A 19,537-nucleotide genomic window follows, 5' to 3' on the forward strand; every position below is an offset into this window, starting at 1 on the left:
CCCGCGGGCACACTCGGAGCGGGCGCATCGTCCACCTTTAAGTAGCGGGGCAGCCTGAGCGCAGAAGCACAAGTAGCTGTGCTTTCAGGTAGAGAATTTCTATTATCCTGCTTGCTTCCAAATAAAGTATTTTTTAAAATTATGTATAGTTTTTATGTTATGAAGAAGTTACTAGTTTGTTTTAATTTCCTGTATATTTAGAGAACATCAAAGGAACTGGTGTTCTTTTATGTGGAAATATTTAAATGCAAGACACTAAAATCAAACGAATATTGACTAATTTATAAGTTTAAAAAAAGGCTTGCGTATTCTGGGAGCTTTACTTAGGGAGTCTGGAATGATATTATTGCCTTTACTTACAATAATTTTCTTTATGCTCAAATCAAGAGAATTCCCAACCATTTAATTTCCGCCTACCAATTCCCTTTCCAGGATTACTAACCATATAGGTGGCAAATGAACAATAAACACAATCATTAGTCTAGAGGTTTCAATTTGCATCTTGTGCCAAGTCCCCGGGCACAAAATATATAGAAAACCTGGGTTCTCTAAAACAATAATTGTGTGCTTAGATTCCCAGTCAAGGCATTTAAAAGGAAGTCTGGGTCACTTTAACTTCAGATCATTACTGAATAGATCCACAACCAGCAGAGTCATGCATGTGTTGTTTTCTCTTTTAGGATGGTTGCGTTCAGGCAAGGAGCTTATTTCATTTGCTTGTTTGCTACAGTTTCCTGTGGTGAGTGGATTATCTGGAAGACGAAGTGTGGGGAGAGCAGTTTAGAAAGACACGGCTTTTCTCCTGGCGAAAGCTATCTAACACGGAGTTTGGGGAAGGAACCAGATTTTATCAGTCAGGACAGATACTTTTAATGCTCATGTTTGCCCTTGGGGAGAGAAGTCCAGGAGTGAGAATGTGTCTGGGAATGTGTTAGCAGAAACTTCTGTTTGGAAAGGACTTTCAACAAGACAGATCTTAAAACAATCAGTCAGCCCTTTATCAACAGTTTAAAAATCAGATTTTACTTGAATATTCAACAGTGCTAGGCAATTTAAAGTGCCTGGGTCCAATCCAAGTATCATAATAGGTACACAGTACATACTTTCACTCTTTTAGGTAACCAGGGAGCCATTTTCAAATTGAAAGTACCTGGCTTAAATGTAATTTAATAGACCGTCCATTTGAGTAGTTCTAGTTTCAACACCAGTGGTTTTGATCTTATTTCTCTCTCTATTCATTTTTTAAAAATTTTCAGAGACTTAAGATGATTCTGGACACTGTTTTACATGAATCACATAGAGTGGCGTTTTGTCTGTGCCACTGTTAGGGGTGGACTCGGAGTCGATGTTGATTTAGGATGACCACACCACAGTGTTGTTTACTTACCTCTCAAATGTATGACTAAGATAAGCAGCTCTGGGTAAGGGTTACATTTGTAAAGGGATAGAATTTCTTCAGGATGAAGCTTTTATTTTCTAAACCACAGCTCCCCTCTATCTGTCCCCTTAGTCTTCATTGTTCTTCTGAAACAAAGTCCCCTGCAATCCCCTGAATGCTGAGGACCAGAGACCAGGGATTCTGTGTACCATCACCGCTCCAATTTTATCTTTCTGGCAAAAATAAAATAAAATAGAATAAAATAAAATAAAATAAACACACACACACATACATAGACACACATATATGTGATCGTGCTAGGAAAATTAGTGGTGCAAGTAAGCAGAAAATGAGAAACTACATATTGTCTATAGTCCCATAATTCAGAAATGGCCATTTAAAAAAAGTCTTTTATTTAATCTTTCAGATGTTTTTCTACATAGCTACTTATACATTTACTAAACATGTTATTAATTATAGATATTTTACTATTTATTATTTAGGTTTTCCATTTATAGCTATCTTTTCATGTAAATAAATCTATGTCATGTTATTTGAAGCTTACTATTCTTCCCTATTCACGCTATTTTTGTACGCAGGCTTTTACCCACATATTCACTTATTTCAGTATGTATGTCCAGCAGTTGCCGCCGTCATGGCCATTCACATGCAGGTTCTCACTGGATTCGGGCAGACAATAAAGAAACAGTACAGCCAAAAAATGGTGGGCCATTCCCTTATTAAAGTCTCGCACTGGCCGATGAGAAACACACAGGGAAAACACTTCCCTTTCCATTCATTCACTCAGCGCTCACAAAGCTACTGACACATTCTCCGGTTCCACAACCAGGAGAATCTTCTCTGGTTCCTTCTAGAATCAAAGGCCCCACCAGTCCCAAAGCCCCTCTCCTCTGGTTCCCCATCAGCACGGCTTCTCCCTTCTCTGCTTTCTTGGCTTCTTTTCCACCCCTGCACTTATCAACAAGACAAGGGCCCTTCCCAAGCAGGAAGGTAATTTGTAATTTCACAGATCACATGCCTGGCGCTGCCCAGCGCTATTTTTTAACACTAACAGTAAGCAAACTCAAAAAATACAGATTTTACAAACTCATTAGTGCAACACAGGACAATAAACTATTGGAAATAAAAATACCAGATACAAAGGTGCGGACACTTCTGAAGGCTTTATGACATACATTATGAAGTCGTCTTCCTGAAAGGTTATTCCTAAGTTGACGTTTTCCACCAGCAGATGAGAATGACCATGGTCCCCACTCAGGCTGACTCAAATAGTCATCAGTTGTTTGTGTCCTTGCATGTTTTCACCTTTCTGGAAGCAGTATCCTAATTTATTTCCGGGAAACTGCTGCCTCCAAGTTTGGGTCCAAGTGACTGTAGCTGTGACCCAGACAGGCCTGTACCAGTAAGGGCGCATAGCCTGCTGGCTGCCCCAACCTGATTTCAGCCACAGCCTGGGCCAAGACTGGCACTTACACTTCTAGAAATAAGACTCTGATTTTTTCCCCCCCCAAACTGGACTTGAACCATGGGAGATACAGAGGCCTGAGCTCCTGGCACTGCCTTGCCCTGTGTGGAGCAAAGGAAACACTCTGGAACATAGCAATGCATGGAGACAAGTTGTGTCTTGATGCGATCAGCTGAGCACCACGCCCAGGTCTTCCTGAAGCCAAAGCCACCATGGACTCTTTGGTGTCTGAGACCATGCATTTCATTTGTACTCAAGTCACTTTGAAGTAGGTTTTAAAAAATATTCAATAATTTGTAGCCAAAAATCAGTACCTCAACACAGGGGACTCAAATAATTTAGAATGTTTGCTACTCTAGTGGATAAAATGGCATCCAGCTGTTTTAACTGGCCCATAGTTATGATTCTTGCAACTTCTCACATACTTACCAGTTGCTTGTTTTTCTTGTTCAAATTACTTTTTCATATCCTTCACCCAATTTTTTATAAATTAGAGTGCTTTTCATCCCCTTCCTAATTATGTAATTTTTTTAAAACAAGTTCTAATAACCTGCCCAAAGTCTATGGACACAGGGGCCAGTGTGATATTATACCATAATATTTTATGTCATCAGATAACTCATGTAACAGTGTTTTACATACACTCTAAAACACAATACCATCATCATGTCACCATCATCATGTCATCGATATCATCATATCATCATCGTTGTCCCCATCATCATTACCAATTTATGAGGACAAACAAGACCACTCATTAGAACTTCTCTTACTCCAAAGTAAGTGTATTTCTCGTTGTCCCTTTTCACCGGCTGAGTCACATGGCAGTTCACACAGGCTCCGTCCATGATGGGAGCTCCTAGACTAGCACCAGTCACTGTTTATACCCTTTTTGTGCGTTGGGATGAGGAAGATGGCAGCTTAATAATTATAACTCAGCCAAAACCACTAGTTGTCTAAAAAGCAGGCCAATTTGCAGCTAGCATTCTCACTGGACGAGCCTCTCCACGTTTCCTGTGTGTGTGAAACCTTGTCCTGCCCACTGGGCAATCTGCATTCCCAGCAGTTCTCCCCTGAGAGATCTCTGCTCTTTCTAAATATAAACCTTACCCAAGGGTAAGTCATCTTAGCCACACCTCTGAGAGGAAGAGAAGCCGTTTTGCTAGTTTGGATCATCATGATAGGGCTCAGGGCCAGAATTCCCAGAAGGGATGGATAGTGCGGAGAAAAATTTAAACACTAGTGTTGAATGAAACACATGTGTTTAAACTGCCCCTTCCCTGAAAGGCAATACAATAGATCTGACTAAAATGGAAGTGTGACTGCAGCTTTAAGAGATGGGCGGGGCTATCATGGGAACATCCTGTGGATAATGGACAGCTGACCAGCAGAGGGAAGGTGCTACCTGAACTGGAAAAGCTTAGTAAACAGACTTTGAAGTGGGACTCTCAAGGTATACCCAAACTCATATATTAAAGGCATCATCACTGTAGTCTATAAAAGTGTAGAATAGTAATGGTAACAATACTCTAATCGTATGTGGGATGAAGCATACCTTAAACTGTGAACAATACCAAATAGCAAATAGCTCAAAGTATATTTTCCATTTGGCACATATACGAATTTGTTTAAACTATCAAAGAACTGAGCTGGTAAAAATGAGGTAAATGCTGCCTTCCCTTAATCCTAAATACTGCACTTAATCCTAAAGTAATAAAAAAACCACAAACTGTTGACTTGCTTGAATTAGACTGAGATGAGGAACAACATTTAACATTGGGCAATAAAAGGGAGCAAGATCGGAAGTCAGAAGAGCCAGGCTTATGGCCTGGGACACTCATTAGCTCCGTGGGTCTCAGATAAGTCCATACTGCCCTGAGACTCGGGTACTTAACTGCTTTAAAAAGTGCATATAATAAATCCCGTCTCTAGCTTCCCTTACAGAGCTATTGTGAGAATCTTTGGGAGATGTTTGTTCGGAAGATGTTTTGAAAAAGAAACCGTACATTGTTATTTTTAAGGCGTGATACTTTCATAACATGTTAGGCAACAGGGAGAAGCCCAATTTAGGATTGCATTAACTTGGGAATAATTAATGTGCAAATTATTGTATGATGTAATAAAAAATCGGCCAAGTGTTTTTATACAGAAGAACCCATAAAATGACTTTAACATTCTACAATGTTTAAACAGTGCGCTTAATATGTTTTATTCTGCTTCTATAATTGAAGTCACATCCTAAGAATCTTTGGGTATTCCGTCAAAGAAGTAAGAAGTCTCAGAACACAGATACATTTCTATTAAAAGTATTATTTGCATTCGTTCCAAATTAATGGGGTTTTTTTCGCCCCCAACGATTGCATCACAGGATGCCTAACTCAACTCTACAAGAATGTCTTCTTCAGAGGTGGGGATGTGACTGCCATGTACACCCCGAGTGCCCAGCTCTGCCAGGTGATGTGCACATTTCATCCGAGGTGTTTGCTCTTCAGTTTTCTTCCTGCAAGTTCAACTAACGACAGAGACAAAAGGTAAAAGATGACATTTTGTTTTTGGGGAAGCCAGTAAATTTTCTTTTTTTTTTTTTTTCTTTTTCATTTTTCTGAAGCTGGAAACAGGGAGTGACAGTCAGACAGACTCCCGCATGCGCCCGACCGGGATCCACCCGGCACGCCCACCAGGGGCGGTGCTCTGCCCCCCAGGGGGCGATGCTCTGCCCATCCTGGGCGTCGCCATATTGCGACCAGAGCCACTCTAGCGCCTGAGGCAGAGGCCACAGAGCCATGCCCAGCGCCCGGGCCATCTTTGCTCCAATGGAGCCTTGGCTGCGGGAGGGGAAGAGAGAGACAGAGAGGAAAGCGCGGCGGAGGGGTGGAGAAGCAAATGGGCGCTTCTCCTATGTGCCCTGGCCGGGAATCGAACCCGGGTCCTCCGCACGCTAGGCCGACGCTCTACCGCTGAGCCAACCGGCCAGGGCGCCAGTAAATTTTCAAAATGGAATCAGTTGTGTGCAAAATGGTTTAGCTTATCACAGGCTTATTATGTTCCTCAAATGGGGTTCAAGGGATTACCTAGCATGAGTCTTACATAAGCAGTTTCTTAGGCTGAAGCCCAGACCTACCAAACCAAAGTCTCTTGGGCCTGGAAATCTGCATTTTCATACAATTGCTGCATTCATTTAAAGTAGTAGAAACTAGTCATTTTCTATTGAAGGCTCATAAGAAAAATTACTTGTGAATCATCAGGTTAAGCGATTATTTCAAGAATTTGATACAGGTGACTATTTCACCTGCACAGGGATCATGATCCCATTTGTGGATAGCACTGTCTTAAGAAAGTAGAACAGCCTGACCAGGTGGTGGTGCAGTGGATAGAGAGTCAGACTGGGATGTGGAAGGACCCAGGTTCGAGACCCCAAGGTCGCCAGCTTGAGCGCGGGCTCATCTGGTTTGAGGAAAAGTCCACCAGCTTGAACCCAAGGTCGCTGGCTCCAGCAAGGGGTTACTCGGTCTGCTGAAGGCCCCTGGTCAAGGCACATATGAGAAAGCAATCAATGAACAACAACTAAGGTGTCGCAATATGCAATGAAAAACTAATGAATGATGCTTCTCATCTCTCCGTTCCTGTCTGTCTGTCCCTGTCTATCCCTCTCTCTGACTCTCTCTCTGTCTCTGTAAAAAACAAAACAAAAACAAACAAACAAAAAAAAAACAAAAAAAGAAAGTAGAACAGACAGCAAGCATTTTGTTGAGAATGTAATTGAATAAGACCCAGAGCTTCTGACCTTGTGACAGAGCAGGCCTGAGTTGTCCTTATAGTGAGCCACTTTGGAAGCTACTAAAACTCCCCTAATTTTTATGAGCAGTATATATTATTAGCTGGTAATTTAGAAAAGTGAGAGCATTGAAAAAAAATTAGTAATTAAAATTTTTATTAGCCCATAAATTTGCCTAAATGTAAAGATTGTTTCATTATAATTTTCTTTACTTTTGATCAGTATCCAGAGTGAATGTTTCTTCATCATTCCCATTTCCAAATTTATAATTTTTTTATTGATTTTAATTTTTTGTGTTTATATAGATTCTAGTGTTGCCCCAAATGAATCTCCCCTCCCTCGTATTCCCCTCAACACCTCCCTTTCCCCCCTCCCCTTGCGCCCTCCCCCTTCCCTTCAGGTTTATCCCATCCTATCATCCCCTTGCCCTCTGTCCTCTTTTCCTCTGGTCCCTTTGATCCCTCCTCTGTCTCAATTCCGTTCCTCAGTTCATATTGTTCATTGGATTCCTCAAATGAGTGAGGTCATATATTTTTCTTTTTCTGCCTGACTTATTTCACTTAACATAATAGTTCCCAGGTCCATCCATGTTGTCACAAAAGGTAAGATTTCCTTCCTTAGCATGGCCCCATAGTATTCCATTGTGTATATGTACCACTGCTTCTTAATCCACTCGTCCACTGACGGGCCCTAGGGCTGTTTCCAGATCTCTGCTATTGTGAACAATGCTGCCATAAACATTGGGGTGCATTTCTTCTTTTGAAATAGTGCTATGGTGTTCTTGGGGTATATTCCTAAAAGTGGGATGGCTGGGTAAAAAGGCGTTCCATTTCTAATTTTTTGAGGAATCTCCATACTGTTTTCCACAGTGGCTGCACCAGTCTGCATTCCCACCAGCAGTGCAGGAGGGTTCCCTTTTCTCCATATCCTCGCCAACCCTTATTCTGTGTTGTTTTGTTGATCAGTGCCATTCTGACTGGTGTGAGGTGATATCTCATTGTGGTTTTAATTTGCATTTCTCTAATGATTAGTGATGTTGAGCATATTTTTATATGCCTATTGGCCATCTGTATGTCCTCTTTGGAGAATTGTCTATTTCTTTCACCCATTTCTGATTGGATTATTTGTCTTCCTGGTATTGAGTTTTACAAGTTCTTTATAAATTTTGGTTATTAACCCCTTATCAGACGTATTGTCGAATATGTTCTCCCATTGTGTAGTTTGTCTTTTTGTTCTGTTCTTATTGTACTTAGCTGTGCAAAAACTTTTTAGTTTGATATAGTCCCATTTGTTTATCCTGTCTTTTATTTCACTAGCCTGTGGAGATAAATCAGCAAATACATTGCTGCGAGAGATGTCAGAGAGCTTACTGCCTATGTTTTCTTCTAATATGCTTATAGTTTCACGGCTTACATTTAAGTCTTTTATCCATTTTGAGTTCATGTGAATGGTGTAAGTTGGTGGTCTAGTTTCATTTTTTTTCAGGTAGCTGTCCAATTTTCCCAACACCATTTGTTGAAGAGGCTGTCTTTACTCCATTGTACGCTCTTACCTCCTTTGTCAAATATCAGTTGTCCATAAAGGTGTGGGTTTATTTCTGGGTTCTCTGTTCTGTTCCATGGATTTATATGCCTGTACATATGCTAGTACCAAGCTGTTTTGAGTACAATGGCCTTGTAGTATAACTTGATATCAGGAAATGTAATACCTCCCACTTTATTTATCCTTTTTAAGATTGCTGAGGGTATTCATGTTCTTTTTTGGTTCCATATATATTTTTAGAAGATGTGTTCTATATCTTTGAAGCATGTCATTGGTATTTTAATTGGTATTGCATTGAATTTATAAATTGCTTTGGGTAATATAGACATTTTAATGATGTTTATTCTTCCTAACCATGAGCATGGTATATGCTTCCACTTGTTTGTATCTTTCTTGATTTCTTTTATCAATGTTTTATAATTTTCTGAGTACAAGGCTTTAATCTCCTTGGTTAAATTTACTCCTAGGTACTTTATTTTTTTGGTTGCAATAGTGAAGGGAATTTTTCCCTTAATTTCTCTTTCTGACAGTTTATTGTTGGTGTATAAAAATGCCTCTGATTTCTGAGAATTAGTTTTATATCTTGATACCTTGCTGAATTCATTTATCAGGTCCAGTAATTTTTTGACTGAGACTTTAGGGTTTTCTATATATAATATCATATCATCTGCAAATAAGGATAGTGTTACTTCTTCTTTACCAATTTGGATGCCTTTTATTTCTTCTTCTTGTCTGATTGCTATGACTAGGACTTCCAGGACTATGTTGAATAAGAATGGTGAAGGGGGCACCCCTACCTTGTTCCTGATCTTAAGGGAATTACATTTAATTTTTGTCCATTGAGTATGATGCTGGCTTTCGGTTTGTCATAGATGGCCTTTATTATGTTGAGGTATGTTCCCTGTATTCCTACTTGGCTGAGAGTTTTGATCATGAATGGATGCTGGATTTTATTAAGTGCTTTTTCTGCATCTATTGAAATTATCGTGTGGTTTTTCTCCTTTCTTTTGTTTATGTGATGAATCACATTGATTGATTTGCAAATATTGTACCAGCCTTGCCTCCCCAGAATAAATCCCACTTGATCATGGTGTATGATTTTTTTCATATATTGCTGGATCCAGTTTGCTAATATATTGTTGAGGATTTTAGCATCTAGATTCATCAGGGATATTGGCCTATATTTTTTTGTGTATGTGTGTGTGTGTGTGTGTTGTCTTTGCCTGGTTTTGGAATCAGAATTATGCTCACCTCATAAAAAGAGCTTGGAAGACTTCCTTCCTCTTAAATTTTTTGAAATAGCTTGAGAAGGATAGGAGTTAGTTCTTCTTTGAATATTTGGTAGAATTCACTTGTGAAGCCATTGGGCCCTGTGCTTTTGTTTGTTGGAAGTTTTTGATAACTGTTTCAATCTCATTTGTTATAATCAGTCTGTTTAGGTTTTCTGATTCTTCAGATTAATTTTAAAAATATATGTTTCAAGGAATTTGTCCATTTCATCTAGATTGTCTAATTTTTTGGCATACAGTTCTTCATAGTATTTTCTTACAATCCTTTGTATTTCTGTTGTGTCAGTTGTTATTTCTACACTCTCATTTCGAATTTTATTTATTTGAGTCCTCTCTCTTTTTTTCTTGGTGAGTCTAGTTAAAGGTTCATTGATGTTATTTACCTTTTCAAAGAACCAGCTCCTCGTTTCATTGATCCTCTGTATTGTTTCTTTATCATGTATGTCATTTATTTCCATTCTGATCTTTATTATTCCTTCCTTCTACTACCTCTGGGTTTTACTTGCTGTTCTTTTTCTAGTATTTTTAGATGCAGGGTTAAGTTGTTTATTTGAGCTTTTTCTAGCTTCTTAAGGTATGCCTGTAATGATATGAACTTCTCTCTCAGTACTGCTTTTGCTGTGTCCCATAAATTTTGAGTTGTTGTATGCTCATTATCATTCATTTCTAGGAATTTTTAAATTTCTTCTTTGATCTCATTGTTAACCCATTCATTATTTAATAATATGCTATTTAGTTTCCATGTATTTGAGTATTTTTTAGTTTTTCTGTTGTGGTTGATTTCTAGTTTCATGCCATTGTGATCATAGAAAATGCTTGATATGATTTCAATCTTCTTAAATTTGTTGAGACTGCTTTTGTGTCCTAACATGTGGTCTATCCTAGAGAATGTACCATGAGCACTTGAAAAGAACGTATATTCTGCTGCTTTAGAGCAAAAGGTTCTGAAGATATCTATTAAATCAAGTTGATCTAGTATGTCCTTTAAGTTTGTTGTTTCTTTGTTAATTTTCTTTCTTGGGGATCTATCTAGTGATGTTAGCAGGGTATTGAAATCCCCTACAATTATTGTATTGCTGCTGATCTCACTCTTTATATCCATCAAAGTCTGCTTTATATATTTAGGTATGTAGATATTTATTATGGTTATATCTTCCTGTTGGATTGCTATATTAGGTATGTAGATATTTATTATGGTTATATCTTTCTGTTGGATTTCTCCCTTTATCATTATGTAGTGTACTTCTTTATCTCTTATTATAGCCTGTTTTAAAGTTATTTTGTCTGATATAAGTATTGCTACCCCAGATTTTTTTTCATCTCCATTTGCATGAAATATTTTTTTTCATCCTTTTACCTTCAGTCTATGTGCATCTTTTGTTTTAAGGTGTTTCTCTTGTAGACAGCATATGTAAGGGTCCTGTTTTTTTATACATGCAGCTACCCTATGTCTTTTGATCGGATCATTTAATCCATTTACATTTAAGGTTATTATTGATATGTAGTTGTTTATTGCTATTTTATTCTTTAAAGCTGTATTCCTCTTTTGCTATATTCTTTTCCCCCTTTGATTTGTTTTCAACAGGCTTCTTAACATTTCTTGCAGCATTGATTTGGTTGTAATGAGTTTTTTGAGTTTTTTTTTTTTTTTTTTGTCTGAGAAGCTTTTTATTTCTCCTTCAATTTTAAACGATAGCCTTGCTGGATAAAGTAGTCTTGGTTGTAGGTTCTTGTTCTGTATTACTTTGAATATTTCTTCCATTCCCTTCTGGTCTCAAGTATTTCTGTTGAAAATTTCAGATGTCATCCTTATGGGGTCTCCTTTGTAGGTTATAGCCTTTTGTTCTCTAGCAGCTTTTAATATTTTCTTTTTATCACTTAGCTTTCGTATTTTAATTATGATGTGTCTTGGTGTAGATTTCTTTGGGTTTCTCTTTAATGGAATTCTCTGTGCTTCTTGAACTTGTATGACTTTTTCCTGCATCAATTTAGGGAAGTTTTCAGCTATGATTTGATTGCACAAAGTCTCTATCTCTTGTTCTTTCTTTTCTTCTTCAGGAATCCTTATGATTCGGATGGTATTTCTCTTCATGTTGTCACAGAACTCTCTTAGAGTTTTCTCAGACTTTTTGAGTCTCTTTTCCTTTTCTGTTTTGCTTCCATGCCTTCATTTATCTTGTCCTCTAACTCGCTGATTTGATCCTCAGCTTCATCCATCCTGCTTTTAATTCCTTCCATTGTGGTCTTCATTTCTGATATTCTATTTGTCATTTCTGACTGATTCTTTTTCGTTATTTCAATGTCCTTTTTTATACTTGCTGTCTCTTTATTTAGTTGTTCATTATGACCATCTGTTGTTGTTCTAAGATCTTTGAGTATCCTAACAATCATTATTTTAAACTCTGCATCCAGTACTTTGTTTATGTCTGACTTATTCGAGTTCTTTTCTGGGGATTTCTCTTGATTTAATTGGGCTGCATTTCTCTGCCTTCCCTTTTTGTCTGTGTATAAAAGGGTGTGGCCACTGGAGTCCAATGGGTGTGGTCTCTGTGTTCCCAAGGTGTGGTCTGTCTGCAGGCCTGCCACCCCCTCTGCCATTGCCTTGGGTGTTGCCAGCGCTGGCCTGGTGCAACAGTCACTGCGGTTTTCGCCTCTCCTCCACAGGAGGGTTTGTGATCACATGCCCGGGTCTACAAGGTAAACTCACTTCCTGCCATGCGAGTCTCTCAAACCTGCTGTTCACTCTGAGGAGCTGGGAAGCCCTCTTCATGTTTCTGCTTTTCCTACCAGTCTCAGTGTAGCTTCTTCAGAGTTCCTTGGTTAAAGAGTCCTCTTAGTGTAGTCCAAAGTTGGTTTTTCCAGATGATGCTTCTTAAAATTAAGTTGTAATGCACTTTGGTTCTGGGAGGTGGAAGTTGGTATGTCTGCCTACTCCATCGCCATCTTGCTGACCCTCAGAAGATGACATTTGATCTCTATAATTCTTTTTATTTTCACTCTAAATTTAAAAGCTAGGAATTGGGCAATCATCCCTTGATTCTATGTGTTAAACTTGTACAGAAAACCAAGATTGCATGTGAGAGGCATTAACTTTTTAAATAAAAAGTTGAGTTAGATTCTGGAATCCTTCTGAAGAATGAAATTACCATTAATGGTGACATTAATGACAGAAGCGTTCATCAGGTGTGGACTAGAAGGAGTTAATATGCAAGATGAACACCATATATAGATCCAACTCTCATGACTGATTTAATTTCTTAAGTAATTGAAAGTATGTATAAAAACAATTATCAGGAACATAATCCCCCAAAAGTTTGGGACCACAGGAAACATAATTAACATTTTAATATGATTGATTGACTTTCTCTACTTAAAAATGTAAATATAAAGGAAAGCAATGCTGATCTTGGTATCAGAAAGACCATTAGATGTTATAGCATTACCTAAAATGTTTTTTCCAGCAAGTGTCAGTGAAGCTGTTCTATTTACCTTATTCCTGGCTATATTTATTTTTGTACAAAAATGCTAGACATTTCCTCAATGTGTATTTATTCTTCTATTCCTAAGTGAAGCTACTTTTAAAAACAGGTTTGGCTGCTTCTTGAAAGACAGTGTTACTGGAACCCTGCCAAGAGTGCCATGGACAAGTGCAATTTCTGGACATTCCTTAAAGCAATGTGGTCACCGAATAAGTGGTAAGGGGTGGATTGCTCAGATAAATTTGAATGAATAATGAGAGTACCTTCAAACAGCTTCTGCTTACAGTCTGGATTCTTACAGACATCTGGAAAGGGGCACTCAGAGAGATGACAGAGAAGGCCAATACTCTGGACATATCTTCTAGTCTTTATTGGTCAACACATGCTTAGTGAGCCCCCAGTATTTATGAGGTTAGTACTACAGTGTAAGAGTTGCAGAAAGGGGCACACATCCAAACAGTGGTCTTCCCTTGATCCCAGAAGAGAATCTTAAAGAGGAAACATCAGTCGTTTCTCCCTGTTTTACATTGGTGGTTCCTCCTGATTCTCGACCAAGGATGCTTTCATCCTTTCTCTAGGGGGGAATTTGAAAATGTTTGGAGATGCTTCTAGTTGTTGCAACTTGGGAACAATGCTACTAGCATCCAGTGAATAGAGGCCAGAAATGCTGCTAAACATTCCACAAGGCACAAGGAAGACCCTACAAAAAAGATTCTCTACCCAATGTCAATAGTGTCTAGGTTAAGAAACCCTGTTAAATCCTTGCACTGAAGGACTGGATCATGTAAATCTTGCTAAAAATAACACTGCTTAGAAGAGCTGTGAGGACTAGGAGCCAGGAAGCTTTCATTCTGATGCTTATTGCTTCTGATGTCTTGGGAAACAATTTCCAACCCTACCCTAATAAATTTAAGACAAATGAACTGTAACTTGAACATGACTGATCTAAAAAGGAAAAGTACTGAAAAGATTATCTTAACTGATAGGTTGGCAGAACCTTAAAATAATCACATTGTGACTCTACACCACTGCTACTTTATGTTTTTATGTTTCCTATCTACAGTTAATCTTGTGGTTTAAATTTCAGATATTTACAAATTTTCCATTCTTCCCTCCCTCATTAGTACCACTCCCTCAACACACACACACACACACACATTTTGTGTCTGCAGTTGTTAAGTCCTTAGTTATTATAAACATGGTGGCCTGCCTTAGCCAGTATGTAGTGTCCTTGAAGAGAGACGTATTTTCTGTATTATAAGATCAAATTTACCTAATATAATTTAATATAAATTATCAAGTAAGTATTATTTTTGGTATCATAGTGACATTTAAAGAAAAAAATAATATTGTGCCCTTTTCATTTCTCTTTATTGTTTTTTATCTCAAAATTAGTCTACTCATAGAGCTTGATTTAATATTCACTTCTAACTCTCCCCAGATAAGTTAAAAAGAATTAAAGTGGAAAATGATCCCAGGGAAATAAAGTTTCTAAACTCAGGATCAGTGTTAGTTTAAAACATTTACAGGTAGGTTTGTAGCTTTCAACTACCCTGAAGAAAAGTTTTGGTTAAGTATCCCATCTCAACTGCTAGCCTATTTCTTTTTTTCATGTGCAGCAGATTTGGAAGGAGATTCCATTTCTATAACCTGCAAATTCCTGTGTGTGTAAAGGACCATGAATAATCGACTTACCTGCCCACCTCAATATATTGTTTTTCTAATACTTTGTGTATTTTCCATGATTCCCACCACTAAATTTATTTTTATAACTTCTTCAACCATACCTCTTAGGAGTGGAATTTTACATATGACAGATTGTGGTTTATGCTGGTATCCCTAACCAAGAGTCTTTTGTTTACATAAGAAATTTTAATTGGAAGGATCGTTTAGTGCAGTGGTTCTCAAACTTTTTGAAGTCGAGGTGCATTTAAAATCCTACAAATAATTGTAGGCGCACTATATACAAATTTCTGAGAAATATGTTATAATAATTAAATCAAATATTAAAGAAAAATATAAAGTCCAAGTGTGCTTTTATGTTAATTAAATGAAATAAATACAACAAAATTAAATTTATTCTGACATTAAAAAATATTTTTGTTACATTTTTTTGAGTTATGATTTTTAGAATTCATAATAAAGAAGGGTTAAAAAATTTAAAAATGACAAAAACATTATCTTTTTTTATATATAGATACATTCTTAGTAAGATTTCATAAATTCGGCAGGTCCTGGCATGAATGTGTTAAGTTTTTTCATTCTTGTGTTTATGAGAAACATAAGCCTGATGTGTCCTAGAGATTTCTTCAATGTTTGGGCATATATTTGAAAGGCAAACTTTCATTTCCTCATCAATACATTGAAGAATTCCTCTCTTTTTACTCTTAATTGTGTTGAGTGCAGAAAAGCCCCACCATACATATCATCTTAACTTTACACCAAACAAAAGATAGAAGAAACTTGCCTCCAGTCTTTCCGGGGAACATGGGGGGTAGTGTAAACAATCCAGCACCACAGTTTAACTGCCTTTTGCAACCTAATCAGGCAAGTGAGGTGGGGGGTTGGGCAGACTCTCAGCTTATAGCCAATTCCCCACACCTCTGTCCCCCAAAAATCTAAACTTCAAAAACCCTGTTGGTTTTTTGGTCTCCAACAGGCACATAGTTCTCTGGAATACCATAGGGCGCACCTGGAAATCTTCTAGGGCGCACCAGTGCGCCCTGGCACATACTTTGAGAACCACTGATTTAGTGGAATTTAAGAAAACTTTAAAGCAAGAACAGACAGGGTTTTATCATCCATATACATATCTCTCCACATTTTATGATAATGATGTGATACAGATCTTAATGACAGGACTTACAAACACAATTTGCAATCAGACAGGAGCAACTGAAAACCGAGAGATAAGCAAAGATAAGAAGCTTCTTCACTCAATACAAGCGGAAGTAGGCTGTCAGTGCATTTACTAAGACAAACCCTTAGCACACAGACACCAGGACCTTTACCATCACTGCTTGTTTATCTTCCACACTCACTAATAATTTCAGCATGAAGAATTCCCTAATATCGTTGCACACACTTTGCAGGTTTAGAAGCACAGTAATTCCTTTTCCATGGTAGTATGCTAAAACATATTGTAATGTGTTTATTTCCAGAAGAATTCAATAATTTCGTGATGTAATAAAAAAATTCTACATCCCCTGATTAATAGGGCAATTGCCCAAAACAGAGTATTATTCTTCAAAACGACACTACTCCAAACTGATGATCTCTTTCTAGAAGGAAAACTGAATTTGCTCCGTGCATTTTATTTGAACAGCTTGCCACAGAGACATTTATGAAGGAATTGATATGAGAGGAGCCAATATTAATGTATCTAAGGTTGAAAGTGTTGAAGAATGCCAAAAAAGATGCACCAATAACATTCACTGCAAATTTTTCACCTTTGCCACGCAAACGTTTCACAATGCAGAGTACCGGTGAGTAAAAGTCGTGGCGTTTGTTCTTTACCATAGTGATTTTGTAATTTAATTGCATTCTGTTTAACTGTTTTTTTTTTTATTTTCCAACTGAAAACTAAACAGGGATTTTAGACCTAAGCACTCTCTTTATTTACTTAATTCTGATCTCATTTTTCCTGAAGAGAGTCATTTCTGTTTGGTTCACAGATAGCTGTGCTGTGGAGTAAAATTGTGGTTTACAGAATAAGGTCTCCCCCACACACACACATCCCATCCTCACCTTAACCTTCCCTCTGCAGGGGAGGAAGATGTCTATTTCATTATAAATGCAACCACTCCTTATCAGAGTCATTGCTCAGATTGCATGATAAATCATTTCAGCACAAAATGGACGGCTGCACGCACCTTGCCACTTAGGAAGCAAAGTAACCTCCTTTCTTCACCTTCAGGAACAACTGCCTATTGAAACACAGTCCAACAGGAACGCCCACCAGTATCAAGGTGCTGGGAAACGTGGCATCTGGATTCTCCCTGAAGCCCTGTGCACTCTCAGAAATTGGTAATTCCATGGCTACTGTTTCACTATGTGATTGTAATAGTCAGAATAAAGCTCCTCAAGTATGTTCACATTCTAATCCCTGGGACCTGTGATTATGTCACCCGAGACAGCAAAAGGGGCTTTGTTGATGTGACTAAGGACTTTGACATTAAAGATCATTCTGGATTGTGTGGATGGGCCTAATAAAATGTCAAGGGTCCTTATAAGAGAAACAAGGAAGCAGAAAGATCAGTCAGAGAGAGAGAAAGATTTGAAAAGGTGGCAATGCAGGCTTTGAAGATAGAGGAAGGCTCCATGAGTCAAGGAATGCAGGTGGTCTCTAGAAGGAAAAGGAAATGAGTTCTTCTATGGAGATTCCCAAAGGGACAAATCCCTGACAGCATCCTGAGTTAGCTCAGTAAGACCCACTCAGACTTCCAATCTCCAGAACTGTGAGGTGATATTTGTGTTGTTCTAACACTATGGTCCTTTGTTACAGTAGCAGTGGGAAACAGGGGCAGCAACACTGTAGAGAGAACTACAGGGTCATTTCCGGTGGTGTCCGTTATCCAATGAAATGACTCTAGCATAATGAAGCGATGACACCTAGTAGTTTCAGGCATAGAAGCAAGTTCAGTTGAATTATCCAGAAAAATGCTATGACATTTTACCTTATTTTACACATCAGGGTGTTAAAAATAAGTTGTTATTGAAACCAAATACCTGATAGCCAATTCTACAAAATATCACGTGCCAACTCAGTGCCACACTGTGTAATGGGTGCCAGGCTAAGACCCCTTCGTGGAAGACTGGGAAGTCACTAGCAGTGCATCTCTTTTCTTATTTGTTTCTTCTCTTTCCCATCAAATCCCTGATGTGTACCAGATTTATTGGTTCAAATGGTACTTCATTGGTTCAAATGATTATTTAATTTTTAATATTCATATTTTTCTATTTCTACAAGTGTAATGTTTTAACATAGTATATATTTTTCCATAGTTTTTAGAATTTTATCTATAATTTACATAACATAAAATTAGCCCTTTTGAGATATACAATTCAGTAGTTTTCAGGGTATTCACAAAATTGTGCGACAGTGACCACTATGCAGTTCCAGACATTCTCATCATCCCAAAGGAAACACTGCATCTAATAGCAGTCATTTTCTATTCAGAACGTCACTAAGAAGTTGTATTCAGTTCTGTGATCCACCTTCTGTGTGGAGCCCTTCAAAAGAGGGTAACCAGGAATGTAGAATATCTAGAAGTAACGGAAAATAAAAAGTGGTTAAAGGGGTAAGCTAAAGATATTTAACCTGAAAAAGAGTTAGGATAACTGTCTTAATTTTTTGTTGTTATTGTTGTTGTTTTTTGAAGACCTGCCTTTGGGAAAGGGATTAGACTAATCTGTGTGGTTCCAGAAAATAGGATCTAAAACCTTGATCTTTGTCTTCATGAGAGAAAGAATTCAGTCAAGAGACAAAGTGCGGAAAGTAAAGCATGAATTCATTGGCTGTGCAGGAATACACTCAGAAGGGACCGAGCGGGCAACTCACTGAGAGACTGAGTGCCCTGATTAGCTACAGAGCTGGGGACAGTGGAACAAGCAAGGGCCTAGGATAGAAGAAGAACAGGAGAGAGCCCAGGCCGGCTGCTCTGGCTCACTGGAAGCTCAGAGGAAAGGTCGCCTGGGAGACAGGCTCAGGGGGTGAGCCGGGGAGGAGCTGCCGCTGCCCACTGCTTCCTTGGTTGCAAGTCTCCTGGGGCAGAGAGGCAAGGAAAACTCACCTGAGGGGATGAAAGGGGTTAGAGGAGGAAGTGGGGGGAGGAGGAGGAGGAATGCAGGGGCGTTGAGAGCAGCTGGGTCCTCTTTCCTAAGGGCTTGTTAGGGCGGAGATTTTAGGGGAGGTCATGGGGAAGATCTCAGTAGAATATTCATCAGCTCTCCAGGTGTGTCTGCTTGGGACCAGGGCAAGGGGCTATTTAATCAGTGCAGCTTGTTCTAAGGTCAGCTGTGACATCGCTTGTCTGGTTTTGCTGCTTTTCTGAGTCTGGAGCCAAAAGACACTGAGACCTAGATGTTATCCCCAGGGCTTACTGCTCAAGGGCTATTCTACACTCCCCGCCCCCCCACCTGCTTGTTTGTTTCTCCTCTGAGGAGGTCTAACCCATAACACTAGCAACCTGCTAGTGGAGGCAAGTTCACCCTAGGGGTGATGGCCTAGTTTTCCCAGGTTTTTTTTGTTTGTTTGTTTGTTTGTTTTTTGAAGTCTGGATTTCATATGTGTCAAGTGTGATTTTTTTTTTTTTTTTCATTTTTCCGAAGCTGGAAACGGGGAGGCAGTCAGACAGACTCCTGCATGCACCGGACTGGGATCCACCCAGCATGCCCACCAGGGGGCGATGTTCTGCCCCTCTGGGGTTTCGCTCTGTTGCATCCAGAGCCATTCTAGCGCCTGAGGCAGAGGCCACAGAGCCATCCCCAGCGCCCAGGCCATCTTTGCTCCAATGGAGCCTCCGCTGCAGGAGGGGAAGAGAGAGACAGAGAGGAAGGAGAGGGGGTGGGGTGGAGAAGCAGATGGGC

At 38.9% G+C, this 19,537-nt stretch overlaps 1 protein-coding gene across 1 annotated transcript in view; it reads left to right on the forward strand.

Moving 5' to 3' along the window:
• The window catches only part of KLKB1 (kallikrein B1), a 32,232-nt gene continuing 12,695 nt past the window's right edge, over positions 1 to 19,537 (forward strand). Inside the window, exons 1-6 of the mRNA XM_066383527.1 lie at positions 1 to 88; positions 681 to 739; positions 5,233 to 5,395; positions 13,059 to 13,165; positions 16,275 to 16,434; positions 16,866 to 16,975. Coding sequence (XP_066239624.1) covers positions 682 to 739; positions 5,233 to 5,395; positions 13,059 to 13,165; positions 16,275 to 16,434; positions 16,866 to 16,975 — 598 coding nt within the window. The 5' untranslated portion in view covers positions 1 to 88; position 681. The remainder of the gene's footprint in view (positions 89 to 680; positions 740 to 5,232; positions 5,396 to 13,058; positions 13,166 to 16,274; positions 16,435 to 16,865; positions 16,976 to 19,537) is intronic.

The sequence above is a fragment of the Saccopteryx leptura genome, chromosome 4 (genome assembly GCF_036850995.1).
Source record: "Saccopteryx leptura isolate mSacLep1 chromosome 4, mSacLep1_pri_phased_curated, whole genome shotgun sequence".
Lineage (NCBI taxonomy): Eukaryota > Metazoa > Chordata > Mammalia > Chiroptera > Emballonuridae > Saccopteryx > Saccopteryx leptura.